The sequence below is a fragment of the Coturnix japonica genome, chromosome 11 (genome assembly GCF_001577835.2).
Source record: "Coturnix japonica isolate 7356 chromosome 11, Coturnix japonica 2.1, whole genome shotgun sequence".
Lineage (NCBI taxonomy): Eukaryota > Metazoa > Chordata > Aves > Galliformes > Phasianidae > Coturnix > Coturnix japonica.
Genome location: NC_029526.1, coordinates 5,168,621 through 5,183,334, shown reverse-complemented (window position 1 = coordinate 5,183,334; position 14,714 = coordinate 5,168,621). Strand labels below are relative to the sequence as shown.

The window sequence follows — 14,714 nt, the reverse complement described above, 5'->3', positions numbered from 1 at the left end:
TTTTGCTGCATTTCAAATAGATGAATGAAAGAGAATGAAGTGTAAAAACTTTTAAATATATGTAATGGAACATATGTTTACATATGTAGATATATGTGTGTGTATTATTTACGAATCAAAATTATTAAATGCAATTAAACTAGACAGCTATAATTGCATTTACTTCCTTAGGAAAAATTTACTCTGCTGATAATGTTGTCCCTGCCAACTGTGTGCTACTAATTAAAACTTGGAAATACTAGATGACTAATTCAGCTTGTTATTCTGTAGGATCTCCTCCAGCAGCTCAAAAACATGACCCACCAAGCAGAGTTGTGAGTCAAACTAGATCCCGTTCTCATGAACCTGAAACCTTCCATGCCCACCATAGGAAATCTCAAGTGGTGGATCCAAGCCACATCAATCTGGCTGAGAGTTCTTATGCCAAGATTGCAGAAATCCAACAGAGGCTCCGGAACCAGGACTCAAACAAGCACTTTGTGAGATCTCCCAAGGCCCAGGGTAAAAATGTTGCTCCTGTGCATTCTGGAAGGGCAGTAAGAAATAAACCTTTTCAAGGAGGGGCCATCCCAATGGCTTCCCCAAGTGCACGGGTGGGCCAGAATCTTCCTTATCTCCCCTTGCAGTCTCAACAGGTTCACAAGAAGCATAAGCAGAGGGCAAAGGAGAATCACCAAATGTGCAAAACCTTCCAGTCTCCAGGGACAGTTGTGGAAAAGGAACATGTGAGAGACCTGCCCACAGTCATTCTATATGAAGGTCAAGTTGGACAAATGATACAGAGACATGAACACCACCACCACCACGAGCACCACCACCACTACCATCACTTCTACCAGACATAAAACAGATCCCACCAACATCCTCCAAGAATCATCCCATATGAAGGAAGCACGTTCTTGTGACATCAGAACTAAGGCATTACTGATTAATATTATTGTTACTCCATTAATATTCAGCTAGCATTTATTTTAGAGGTTATATGGAACTCTTGAAACTTACCCTATTTATATGTCGTGGAACTGCATAGCTTACTTAAACAACTTGTGGATTTTTTTTTGTTTTTAAGTGGCTTGTAAAACAGCAAACAGCCATAGCTTTTTGAGCTGTGATTTAATGCAGGTCGTCAACGCACTTCTTTACAAGTACTACTTCCATTATAGAAGGAAAGATACTTCAAACACTATTGCAGACATCTAGCTTACCAGTCTGCTTGCTGTATGTCGGCTGATCGCACACAAGCCTTTTATCAGGGGAGCAATGATCGAAGTTTTGGACTCCAGAGATGCTCAGAATAACAGAAAATACAAACAGCTGCTACCTCTAGTATTATTCAGATTTTATTTTCTTTTTATTGATTGTAATGTGCTACAGGGGGAATTTTAATATACTGCATTGGTGTAGCCTGTTTGTGTTCACATCCTTTCAAATTATCTTAACTACGTGGAAACATTAGCTATACTTGTCAACAGAGCTACATTTGTACAACTTACACTTTATTTTCTTTGAGATTCTTCACTGACACAAGTACAGTTTGTTATATACTGGGTAATATTTAAATATACCTTTTTTTTTTTTTTTTTTTTCTATTGCTTACTCTCCATTCTGTTTGGGGTAACCATTTGAAAAGAGGAGGATGTGAAATGGTGTTATCAAAACCATCACTAAACTTTAGTGCTTGGGCCATAAGTATAATTGATGGGGGTTTGAGAAGGATAGAGGTTATTTGGGGGGGGGGGGAATTGTTTTGTTTAAGTCCACAGTTCTTTGTTTTGAGAAAGAATTGAGGAAAATATACTTTCTCACTTTAAATGTTGGCAAATATATATAAGATATAAATATAAATATATATATATAAATATGCACACTCAGGTACATTTTGTTGTGTTTTAGAGATCTGTGGTTTGAGTATTAACATTATGATTTTTTCAATAACAGTGACATTATGAAACACGTAACGTGGCATTTTCATAGGTGCCTCCAAGTAAAATTTCTGCAGCACCTACCAATTTGTGCTTCTCCCATTTTAGAGAAAATTGACCATGTAAAAAAAAAAAGGTCTTTCACAGTCATTTTGGCCTCTTCTGCTTTTTTCATATCAAAGAGCTTCCTTTCCATGGAGGAGAATGAGACCATGCTCACAAGACCTCACTGGCTGCTGAGAAATTTAAAATTCAAAAGCAAATTGTAAAAGCGAAAAAAGAAAAGGGGGTCAGTACAATCAAGATGTACTTTGTGTGGGGCCCAGCTTTATGGTGCATTTGGTTGAGTTTTGTAAAGCTCACTACTTTGCAGGTAGAAAGTGACTGAAAAACGCCTATGTTGCTTTCGGTACTTTGAGGTAGGGAAATCCTTACGTAAAAACATAAATGTTCTATCAAACGTATTTGCTTTTGGTTTTAATTATTTTCAATGTTGTGGTATTTTGTCTATAGTATATATTGTAAAATGTAACTATCCCACATTGTTATAAGCCCTTCATCATTACCTTTTTTCTGACTAGAGTTGATCAGTCCAAAAAGGGGCGCTGACCAGCACTGCTGATCACTTTCAGAGGGATGTCGCCCTTCCTAAGAATGCGGAGACATCAACTTTTAAACGTAAAGTTGAAGGCTTTGCCTTCTTTTGGAATGGGAGTAGAATGGCTGCTTCTTGGTAAATAAGGTCCATCTTTTGTCTCCCTGATTCAGCAGCTGTTCTGGCTTCTTGTCCTCTTTAAAAACAAAAAATCTGTTGTTTTTTTTTTTAAAGCTGTCAACGGTGTATTCTGTTTGATCTACAAAAATGTTCTGGAAGTGTGTTTGATCTGTGTGACAACTATACTGTTCTGTTTGTTTTTTAAATTCCTAAAGTCCAAAAATATTTATATTCAGAACTCTCTGTATTGAAAACGTGAAAAGGCCACAAATTTGGTTAGTTACCACTGAGTTGTTCTAGTCTAAGCCTTTTTTGCTGCTTGTGTATCATTCTTTTCAATGTATATATAATTATGGACTGCAAGAAAAAAGGCATTTATATGTCTAGTAGAAGGAATAAGCTTATTTATATTATAGTGTTAACAAAGTCTGATGTATTCAAGTGACTTACGTTATACCGCATGCAAACACACGAGTGTACATTCCATCTAAGGAGGGATGCCATGCTATTTGTTTTGAAAATATACTTAAAGCTGTTCTCTTTTCGGTGGGGCATATGCCAGAAAGACTGGGAGGTGGGAATTATTTCCTCTTCAATTTTTCCAATGCAGACCATTGTTGAAACCAGAAAATGTGCAGGAAAACTAGAATGCTCTCAGAGCTGTGGGTTTTTCTAACAAAGCGCTGAAAAGGGGCATAAAAACCCTCTCACTGAAAAATAATTTTGCTTGAAAAGATAACAGCACCAATAACAAAAATCCATCTGAATGAAAAGTGTGCAGTAGTAGCTGTGCAAATGAGCTTTGGAATGTAACACAACTGGCCATGGGATGGATACAGCCTTGCATTAATTTGTTTGGTGTTTTCTATTTGGAGATTCAAACGACAAATTCTGCCTTGTTTAGATCCTGTGAAATACAAAACTGTTAATAACGTGGCATCCCCATGCTAAAACTTTACACCAGCCATGTATGAACATACAGTATCTAAGTACTGTTTTGCAGTTGTGTTACGTGCATTAAGTGTGAGTAACATGTAGCACAGTTTCTTTTCACAGAACCCAAACTTTCCGTATCTTTTAAAATGTTTGCTTTTCAGTATTTTGTATAGTAAATATAGATGGTTTTGACTAAATGCTTTATTTATTTAACAGCAAAAACTGTGCCAAGAGAACCCCCTGTTAATTAAAGTTTTACTAGTTCAGAAAGTATATTTCCTTCTTCTTCTTGTGGATTTCAGGGGCTTATTGCAATTGCTGTCAGTGCTTGCAGATCTCACTGATGAAAGAGCTTGCGTTAACGTTTTTGGGAATAGGATCAGACCATGAGGTATGGACTTGGTATGCTTTGGCTTTATAATTAAAGTGCTAACTTTACAAATTGCATTTCTTGTTCCCTACTACTGTTTTTCAAACATCCGCCCATCAGTTTTTCGCTAATAGAAACTAAGACCCAGTTGATGTAATGGCTGGAGTACAGGCTGTCCTGGTGTAGCAGCAGACCACCCACCTCAGGCAAACCCAGCAAGCCACGTTATCTTTGACCCCTCTGGCTGCCTTCCTACCCTAGTCACCATGAGCACAGAACAGCAAATACAGCTGGAGAAGTAACTTAGAGAAAGTGATATATGTATGTTTGTACTGAGAGGTATCCTCTGTTAGAAGTTAGTGAATGCCACAGCACATACTCGGGCAGAGGTGATCTCTTCCTAATGGGTAACTACCGTGTTTGCTCAACAGTCTAAAATGTTGCTACATAATTACATAGATATGATGAATGCTTACTGTTCTCCACATGTCATTGTGTACCTCAATTACTGAGTGACAGATTTCATTTGTATTCCAATTAACAAGAAAGTTAGGCCCCTTGGGGCACGCTTACACTTGGGAAAATTCATCGTGCTAGAAAATCTGCAAAAACATTTAACATAATTTTTGCCTGGAGTGTAGGCAAGAATCTTCATGTTTGGAAATGTGTCAGCTAATCAGCTCTCACCTTTAATTACCTTGATGCAATTCGTCAAAATCTGAAAATGCTTTTTCAAACACGATTATGATTTCAGTGGGAACGAAGTCGTATTCAGCACCATCTTCATTATCAGATTTCTTTTTTTTTTTTTTCTTAAATCTACCAAGCAGAAACGTGTTAGGAAACCCATGAAATAAAAATGGAACGTAATGTTTTCTGCATGGTTTCTGGAAGAAGATTTCTTCTCTAATGCACTTAGCTGCAAAACCACCCACAATTTATCACATAATTAATTATTTTCCTTGCATACTTAACAACTGTTTAGTTGATTTTACTTGGAAGGGGGATGTTTAGGATATTTTTTTTACTTGTATACATTTAAAATATGCTAAAAATGGGCTAAAAGAAACCTTTAGAAAAGCAAGTAACATCCTATTGAAATTATTCAGTCGGCATCATGCTGCATCTTGTTTGCAGTTTGGATGCTAGTTGTTAAATAGAGAGGTTTTCAGTGATGTGTTAATTTACTTCTGTATTTCTATAACAGTTTTAGATAATTCAGTCCTACTGAGCAAAATGATAGAAATGATAACGATGAGTTCTTCTAATTCCTTTGTTTTAAAATAGCAGGACTATACGTATGGATTACTGTGAGGGGTAGAGCTGTGAAGAAAGACTGACAAGGGAAAGATGGAAAGATTTGTGAAGTGTGAGAATAGCAAGGAACCGTCTACCAGTGGAGGACAAAACAGCAAGGAGGCAGGAAAATACTGTATGTAGAAGAAGCTACATTCATGCTACTTTTTTGAATCTCTTATGGTACATTTGTTGCTCACAAAACATCAATAATAGTTCATAGAATGCCTTTCACAGGGAAACTTGAAAGGCTTTCTAGAAGAGGTCAATCTCCAGTGCGCAGTGGGAAGTGCAAGGCAGGAAAGTTGTGGGTAATCACTGGGGCTCATTCGCATGGCAGAGTGAGAAATTGCCCTGGGTTCCTGAGTACCAGACCAAGTCGAGGGAGGCTTTTGCATTAGCTGGGGTATTACTTCTATAGATGTTATTGATATTTTTTAGTATTCACCTTGAATCAGAGCATCAGATCCTTCTCTTGATTACAAACAAGTTGGTTAAGTGTTGCCCAAAGCTTCCATGTCTACCCTGTTTTCTAACTGCTAAGCACTAACTATGCCTTGGAAGTCTACCAACAGAAAGTCTAATCCTGTTGTCACAAGAAACTGCAGACTGGATCACACTGATTGTCTTGTTGGCCTGGTATTTCAGGGTCTGGAGAATAGACAGTTCCAGAAGTGTCATAAGAATGTTGAAGATAGTGTTAAAGGGCTTTATAAATATGGCAATGGGCAAGAATTAATCTAACAATATCAGGAGTACTGATAATTGTGTGCACTGTGCTTTCTGGGTTTTTGTACGTTCTGTTTTGCAAAGTGCTTAGGAAGTGGGGTTCATGTCTTCCTTTGAGTGCCTAGTCCATATAGACAAAGCAAGCCTGTAATTGCTCCTAGCTAAAAGATGTGCTGTTTTGGTTAGCTTGTACTTTATGAATGAAAACCGGGTTCAGATCCTTCTGGTGCTGAGTGCTTATTTGTGCACTTAATCGTTCCCATTCTGTTCTATTTGTTGGTGAAGCACATTAAGGCTTTGTGAATTTTCTAATGAAACACCTAATTAACTGGGCCAAATTTGTCTAGCTTCACAAATGGAAACCAGGAGAACCCCATGCATGTCTTTGAATTTGGACCTTCAAATGCAGTTTGCTATATAAGTCATCATTTTTTCTTGTACTAATTTCAGATATTTGATAAGCTCTTTTTATGGTTTACAAGTTTAAAAAGACAAATAAAACTTTGTAGATTAAAATGTTGTTTTGGAACTTCTATTTTGTCTGTTCTCACTGGAGTTCTGTGAAAGGCCTTTTTCCGTGGGCTTTAGTTTAAACCTGCAAAGTGACTTTGGAGTGGGTGTTTATAGTTCTTTGCTTGCTTGTTCACAGGATAAGACTGTTGATAGATGAATAAAGTGCCACTTGAGGTTGTTAACAACCAGGACTGGTAATGCTAGTTCAACTAAGATAAACAGTGAAATGCCATGGCAATTAGCATTAAGGTCTCACTTGGCCAGTGCTGATATTTTAAGTCACAGATAAAGTGCTTTATGGATACCCGTGGCCATAGGGGCTGGAGGTATTTATTCCACCCTTGCTCTGACTGCTGCATGCACATCTGTGTACTGCATGCCCAAGGCATTCCTGCACACTCATCGTGCCAGTAGGAAGCAGGAGAACGAAAACTGTAATGTTTCAGTCTGCAGCAATTAACCCTCTCACCCTGCAAGGAGTGGAAGGGAGGAAAAGCTCAATTAAAGAGACTTGGAGTTTCCAGTAAGTGCAAAAGTATGAAGGGAAGCAAAAAACAGCACTGTGGGGCTCACATTCCTCCTCTCTCTTTACAGCCTTCTCAGGGAATATTTTTTACTTTTGATGTCTTTAATCACACTCCTTGCTGTTTGGCCATGCCATCTGTTAAGGCCATATCCCTCAATGGCTCTGCACATGTGACTTCTTGTGCGTTTCAATGGAAACTTTGTGCGGCTTAACTGGATCGGCAGATGTAAACAGAGGTACTTCAATTTATACTTTCTTGGAATCGGGGCCCTGGGGCACTCACAGCTTGCACTGATCAAGGATAGGTTTTTATAAGGATTTTCCTGGTGCAACAAATGGATGCTAAAATCAATTAAAGATTACAAACTTGACAGTTTAGGAGTATGAAACTTGGAGTCATCTTAGCTAGAGACAATGATTTAAAGGAGTAAACCACAAGACTTTCATTTCTTGTCCTGCTAAAAGCATCATACTTGCAACCTAATCCTTGGTAATTAAATCGCAAATTAGGTAGGCAGCATTCACAGAATAGTACTTATGTGGTTGCTGATCTTTCCAATACGAGCTAAAGAAGCTAATTTTACTTAGGGCTTTTTTTTTTATGTAGGTGCTGTTTTTAATGTCCAGAAAGTCACTGTGAGCTAAGTCTGCATGTCCTGTTAGCCACCTCCCTGAGGATGCGTAGGATGGAATAAATGGCCAGAAATTTCTGCTTCCAGGCACATACGAGGTACTTTCGCTATGTCTGTGACTTCAGCAGAGAAAACTGAAGAACCAAAGTGATTCTGAGGCAAGTAACAGTTCCTTCTCCTTAAGAGAGGCCGCAGCATCTTGTTACTGCCTCGCTATTCCCCTAAATGCCATTATAGTGGGTTTCTGTGGATGCTCTGGGACATGTGAGAAGAGAACACTCATACTCAGTATAGCCTCAGGTTCCAAAATGCTCTTCCATCCTTTAGGAAATGCTTGGAAAGATGTCACTATGAAAGGAACTTGAACAAGACAATCTTTTTTTGCTGTTGACTCTCTGCTGTGCCCTTTCATGGGTTTAAAATCCACTTATCTGAAAGTGTGCAGTTACATTCTGTCCTTTTTCATCATTTAAATGAATCTTCTTGATCTGGAAAAATAAAAGCAATTTAAAAAATTAGAGATTTTGTTTTCATATGTGCTGCCAAGTCTGATGCTGCAAAGTAACTGCTGAATTGGCACAAGCAGTTTGAGAGAGCCAGCAGATTTAGGAAGGGAGAAGATAAACCTTATTATGTTTCTTTGCCAAAGGAGAAAAGAAACGATATTGACTTAAATGTGGGAAATTTAAAAGGGGCCATATGTTCTCACTTTGTGCTTTGTTTCTAATAGATAGACAGAAATCTTTGAAGTGTGGATTGGCACAGTAGGGTGCATGCTTCTGTAGAGAAAAGATGCTAAATGGGGAGGATGTGAGGGGGCACATGAAACTCTATTAGCCATGCAACAGCAAAGAGAGAAAGGCAAATCCAATGATAATGTACATCTGTTTCAGGGAATTTATAAGCTTTGAACATTTTTTATGTGCAGATAAGTGGATCCTTTTCTTACCATAACTTAGAACTTCAAAGCAGATTGTGTGGATAATGCAAATTGCTGAAATATGAGATTTTTCTACAAAGAGGTTTCCAAAAAAGAAAAAAAAGAAAAAAAAGAAAAAAAAAAAGAATTAAGGCTAATTGATGCCACAGTCTTTTATGTACAGTGTAAAAACTCTACAAAAATTGATTTTTATGAACTAAGAAATTGATGAAAAAAATATTGAAGTCTGCTGTTTGCATTCAGGGACTGCAATTTGAAGCTGAGGTTCTGTGAATTAAACATTTGTCTCCAATATCACTACAGCAATATAGTAAAATAAATTAAGATATGTAACTGAGCTGTAATTATATCAAAGTCTGCCATGTCATAGGAATGTAAAACTCATGAGTGAGGCATGATATGCAGCACCTGACGTTGTGTAAAACAGGAATTTCTAGGGCACGAGAGAAGTGATTACGAGAGACAGAAAATCATGGGGAGGAGGCAGGAGTTGGAGGATACTTACATGGTAAATCTTGGGAGTACAACTTTTAACTGCTGAGAAAAAAATCATTTTTTCTCTGAACTATGGGATGCTGCCTACATTCCAGCTGGGAGATGTACATGTTGCCCTTCAAAGTGCAAGGCTGTTTAACACTCTGTGTAAGAAAGGACACGTAAGCACAGGCATTGCGAAGAATCTCATTTACTGCACGTGGTGTAGAGGTGCACTGCCTTCCTCTATTGTCAGCCTCCACCTATATAAAGCCCACTTTCTATTTCTCTCTGAGCTGTAACTTCAGCAGATCTGAGTGTCGGGTGCTTTTGCTCATCCCAACACTGAGCACGTAGGCAACCAGAAGTGGGAGCTCATGCCCCACAGCTGAGACACCGCTCAAGTTGGGCTTCAGCTGGCAGCCCCAGGAGATCCTGCTTTCCTGTCTGAGCAGGCCACTGAACCCTCCTCATCTCAGCCCTGGATTTCTTCTCCCATCTTCCAAACCCTTGCACAATCTCGCTCACCGGCCTCTCCAGACACTCAGCAATAAATCATGGCAAGAGATTTTCTGGGGAAAGTGCCAGGCCTTGATACCTTGCAATAAGGACTAGCATTGCTGCTCAAGGTGAATGTCACAAATGCCTTTCAGAGGGAACGAACTTAAATCAAAAGCAAGGATAGTCTTGCAGAACAAAGATTCAAGATGGGTCTTAAACCAACTCCTGTTCATTCTCCTTTCATTCCTTTGCAACGTGGCTCATATCCAGGTCTTGCTCCTCCTTCAGATGCACCTTCTTTGCATTTCCAGAGCACTGCTCCACACATCTCACAGGGCAGCCCCCAGCACAACCCTGATGGTCTGTTTAGTTCATTGCCTTTCATAGCCCACATTCAATGGAAATCCTCAGCACACCAACAGTTCAGTGGGTTTTCCCACTGATGGGCCTTGGTGCTTTTGCAGAGGGAAGGCGTTCCAGAGGTGCACTACCAGCCACTGTGCTGGCAGCAAAGACACCGAGGAGCCTGTGAAGACCAGCAGGTTCCAGAAGGTTCATTGCAACCCTCATCACTGCTCCCAGGAAGCCATATTTGTTCCAGCCTGTAGGATCCCACAGGGGGCAGCAGCTCTGCCCGGTCCCCGCTTTGCAATGCATCTGTGGAGGAGCTGCTGCAGTGCTCTGCTTCCCTCAGCACACAGGTATGGTTGCAGTCAGGATGATGGGGGTTTTTTAAGCATTTGGACTGAGTTTTGCAGCAGGGGAGGTCTGCTGGTAGCACCACACAGCTCTGGGGTTTGTCCTGCTCAGACTTCGGTTCCTGCTGGGGATGCAGACTTACCGAGCCTCCTTGATCAGCAACAAAATAACCCATGCAAAAATCAATTCACTTAATCGCTTTAAAACCACCTGGGCAGAACCTATTTCAGGCAACAAACAAGGGCTCCTCCTTTAGATCACCTTTCCTCTATGCGGCTCACGCTAATCCATCAGGTAACTAAGGCGCCCAGCAATGGGCTGAGGGAGGCCGGGCTCAGCGCCGTCCTGCGACCCACAGAGCTGCCCCGACGGCAGGGAGAGCGCAGGAGGTAGCGATGCCGAAAGGAACAGCTGTATGCCATCAGACTAAAGATAGAAACAGAAAGCATGCAGGCTAATTAAGTTCCCAAGTGGCAGCGCACAAAGTGTACAGACCAAACAGAGCAGCGCCTTCTGCTTGTTTTGATCAACTCCGTTTCTATCACTTTGATGAAAATAACCAGATGATTTGTCGTTCCCCGTGGCTGCCAGGGAATCCCTTGTACCTTGCTCTCATCCACATCCTTTCTCTTAATACCACCTCCATGGCAAATGTTGCACAGTGTTTGGTACCAGCCCAAACTTAGTTCTCTGGCTAGTTACAATATTAGATGTTTTCACCCGAAGGGGGTGGAGCTGGCATGCTCTGAGCAGCTCAGCCTGGCAATATGAACCTTGTTTTTTAGTTTGTTCCTTCTCTCGTGTCTTTCAGCCATTTCCATTTTCCTTCAGGAGGCCCAGCTGTCTCTCATAGGGTCAGTGAGCACGCTTCCCACCTGGTTTATAGCTCTGATAGCTTTTGGCATAGACTAGATATAAATTCCCATTTTTTTCAGAAGTCTGAGTAGAAGATTACTCTAAGAATGACGTAAATTAAAAAAGCTGCAGCTGAAAATCATCTTCCTCAAGGAGAATGAATGGGTGGTGTTTCAAAGTCTGATGCTCTGAGAGGATGCAGAAGGGCATTTTGTGCAGTAATCCCACAAACTGCTCAAGGATGTTCAAGAGAAAGTCTTGGCTCGACCGCAGTTCTGCAGCAGGTTGTAAAGCTGAAGGGCTGTGACAGGTGTGAGTTCTCTGCTTGTAATTATGCTCAGAGATTGAAAGATGAAAATGCTCAGTGTGAAGAGCTGCTCTCTTTCCTCTAAGCGTAACAGTCGGCTCTAAGAGTGCATTTCTAAACTACTTCAATTAGAAGCATTGGGCTGACTTGAGGTTTTCTTTTCTTTCAGTGCAACTTCCCGTGAACTCTGGGATTTAAATTTAACCCTGTTTTAATTCCAGATTTAATCTTCCAGCTGAAACCTTGAGTTTCCTGAAAGTAGTGTCATTTGTAGCTATTTCATGCCTGATCAGCAGTAATTAACTTGATTATCTGATGATGAGATACACACACACACTTTTTTATTGTGACCTTCCTTTCTAAAGTGTTCTTGCTTTAATCTTTTAACAGTCCCATTTTTCATTCTTTGGGATCTAAGTGCTTAGTCTGCACTTGTTTAACACTGCAATCCACAATTATGAGCTCCTTGAGGGAATTATGAATCAACAAAGCTTCATCTTCACGCACAGGAGACCCAATGCCCCGCAAGCTGTCAGGCCTCTCTGTAACATACAGGATGGGTTGTCAAGACGACTGCTGTGTTGTTGATAAATAAAATGACAGCTATTCTTTACAGTAAGAATCTAAATTGCTCATGTATTTCAGCATGATTGCCATGAGTTTCACATCTCTAGTGGTAGAGGGTTAGACCCGGTTAAGTCTTTAATCATTTTGTATGATATAGTGGTAGTTTAATTAGCAGTTACACTGTCAGCTTTAATTTGAGGAATGGGCCACTTGCAATAGATTGATGTATTTTATTTTATTTTATTTTATTTTATTTTATTTTATTTTATTTTATTTTATTTTATTTTATTTTATTTTATTTTTCCTTTCTTTTTTTGCCTGTTGCTGAAGGTGCTTACACTTCTGGTTTCTGCTTCTGAGTTCCTCAGGTGAAGACACTTGTCTGTAGGAAGGAGATATTTTCAGATGGAGAGGTGTAATAGAAGTGCAATAGCACTTCTTAAGTCTCTAACAGTACAAGAATTGCTTTTCTCTCTTAATTGCAACAACATGTGTAGCTGGGGGCAGAGAAATCAGTTTGATATTACAGTGGTGCAATGTACAACAGATGTAGTGCCAAGCAAGGAGAGCAGTGCGCCCAATGCTTTCTGGGAGGTTTCAGGGAGGCTGGAAAGATTGGACAGAAGTGGTTGGGTTACCGCTGTGTAATGCTTGCTATCTGCTGCTGTGGAGGGAACGGACCGTTGTCCTTAACCAGGATCTCCAGCTGTATGATACTGGCTAAGTAGGCTAGTAATGAGCTGGTTTGTTTATGAAATGTACAGAGATGTTGATGCCTCATAGAGGTTCCAAATGTGCACTAAGTATTACGAAAATAGGCAGTGCTGGCAGGTACTTTGCTGTAGCATTACAGTTTCAACAGCAGCGAGTGCTGTGTGTATTTAAGGGATGAGATAGAACCTTCAGCACTGAGAAGTTGCTTTTGCAGGCTCCTCAGAGCTCTCCCAGGGCCTGCAGCAAACAGGTGATTCTGGCCTTCCAGAACTCCCAGATCCTCAGTCTGTGTGACAGCTTAATGATGGCTTCTGTAATTCTGATTATGCTGTTTACTCTTATTGACTGCACAGTATTTAGTCTTCTGCTTTTGTTCTTGGCTGTACTTGTGGGATTTCAGGGGCTGCTCCTCCTGTGGGGGGGCTGCAATAGACTGTGCTGCAGTGAGGTGCTCCTGCCATGGCTTTTGGCTGCCAAAGGCTGCAGTGGTGCAGAGGGTGTAAAAGCTGCAGCCAGAAGTTCTGGTACTGGCTGAAGCCATGCCTAAAAATAAGACTAGTTCAGAGTGGGCAAGTTGCTGGACAAGTGGGTACTGGTGCAGAGATGTGCTGCCGCTGCAGCCAAAGGAGTAGTTTGGGCTGGGTATAGCATCTTAAATGGGCATAACTGCTGCTTGGGAAACTGATCTGCTTCCATTTGCTTTCTATCTCTGCTCTCCTGCTACATGGCTTTGACGAAACTAAAATGGGTTTCCTGCAGCTGAGTTGGAACTGACAACTATTTCTTTAAGAATAGGCTAATGCTAGTGGGAATATTTATAGAGATCTGTGACTTGACCAGGGCTTGTTTTGGGTTCAAGAAGAAAGGAGGACAAATATGGCTTATAGTCTACCTATTGAAAAGCTATATATGCTTTTCAATGTTTGGCCTGGACATCAAAGCAACCATGCAGCATTTTGCCTAGTTAGTCCTTGTGCCTCTATATAGTACTCTTAGCATCCCATAGGCAGCCTGGAAAAGGTGCTGGGGTGCATACCTGCAATTGAGGTAAGAGTGTGGGTGCAAACAGTTATCATTAACACACAGAAGAGCACTAAATTGTGGTATTTTTATTATTGTCATATAAGTGATATAAATAACCTTGTGAACATTTTTCTTTTAAGCATTTGAGTCTTGGCATTCTTAGCCAACTAATAACCTTAGTGAAACCAGAAGGATTCATACATGTCTTACAGATCAACAGACAGTCCTCCGAGGTAGACTGAGTCAGTGCTTTGACAGGGAGGGAATCTCACTGGGATAATGTTGAAAGCAGAGAGCAGAATAACAATGAGTGTCAGGAGCATTGAGTCTACAGAGGAGTTGAATGCAGAGGGCAACAGTGACAGAGAATGAACTCCAAAAGGCAGAAATAAAAAGGTTAAGTCATACACACAACTTCGTACTGTCGGAAGGTGCTGCATAAATCTGTCAAATCTGTCAAAAATATAAAAAATAAAAAATCCTGTGCTAACAATGGTATTTTTAGACAATATCATTCTCCTCAAAATCCACATTAATTCATGGGTTATTTTTTTTCCCCTGACACTCAGAATATCTGCTGGAAAACCTCTTCCATTCTTCAGCAAGTGCTTGTCAGCCAAGGGGAAAGGACTGACGCTCTCAGGCTACTGTTTGCAAACCTGGAGTATTTCAAGAGCTGCCTCTGAGATCTCAGTGCTCTTTGCTCGGGGGTGTCAGTTTTATTTGGTTGGCTCTCGTGGCCCAGTAGGTAATTACCAGTGGGTAACTTTTCCTATTTGGTTGTGAAAAGTTCTCAACTGCTGCAAAAAGACACTTTTATAAGCATTGTATGTCTTTCTTTTTTTCTTTTCTCTTTTTTTTTAATATATATATATATATATCTATCTTTGTGAGGGCAAAAAGAACACAACACAGCCTTTGCTGAACCATCTTTTAGCCTTGGTACCAATAAATGTGTTTGTTCTACTGCTTGCTAGTGGTAGCAAAGCTAGAAA

The 14,714-nt window shown here is 40.3% G+C and overlaps 1 protein-coding gene across 4 annotated transcripts in view; it reads left to right on the top strand.

The window, feature by feature from the left end:
• Positions 1-6,501, top strand: part of NKD1 (NKD inhibitor of WNT signaling pathway 1) — a 110,199-nt gene extending 103,698 nt beyond the window's left edge. For 3 of the 4 annotated variants that reach the window (XM_032447070.1, XM_015873516.2, XM_015873513.2), the window contains one exon: positions 271-6,484. In XM_032447070.1, the coding sequence (XP_032302961.1) occupies positions 271-845 (575 nt within the window). In that variant the 3' untranslated portion in view covers positions 846-6,484. Of the gene's footprint in view, positions 1-270 lie in introns of all 4 variants that reach the window. The other variant, XR_001557617.2, reaches the window with a different exon arrangement.
• Positions 6,502-14,714: the final 8,213 nt, after the last annotated feature.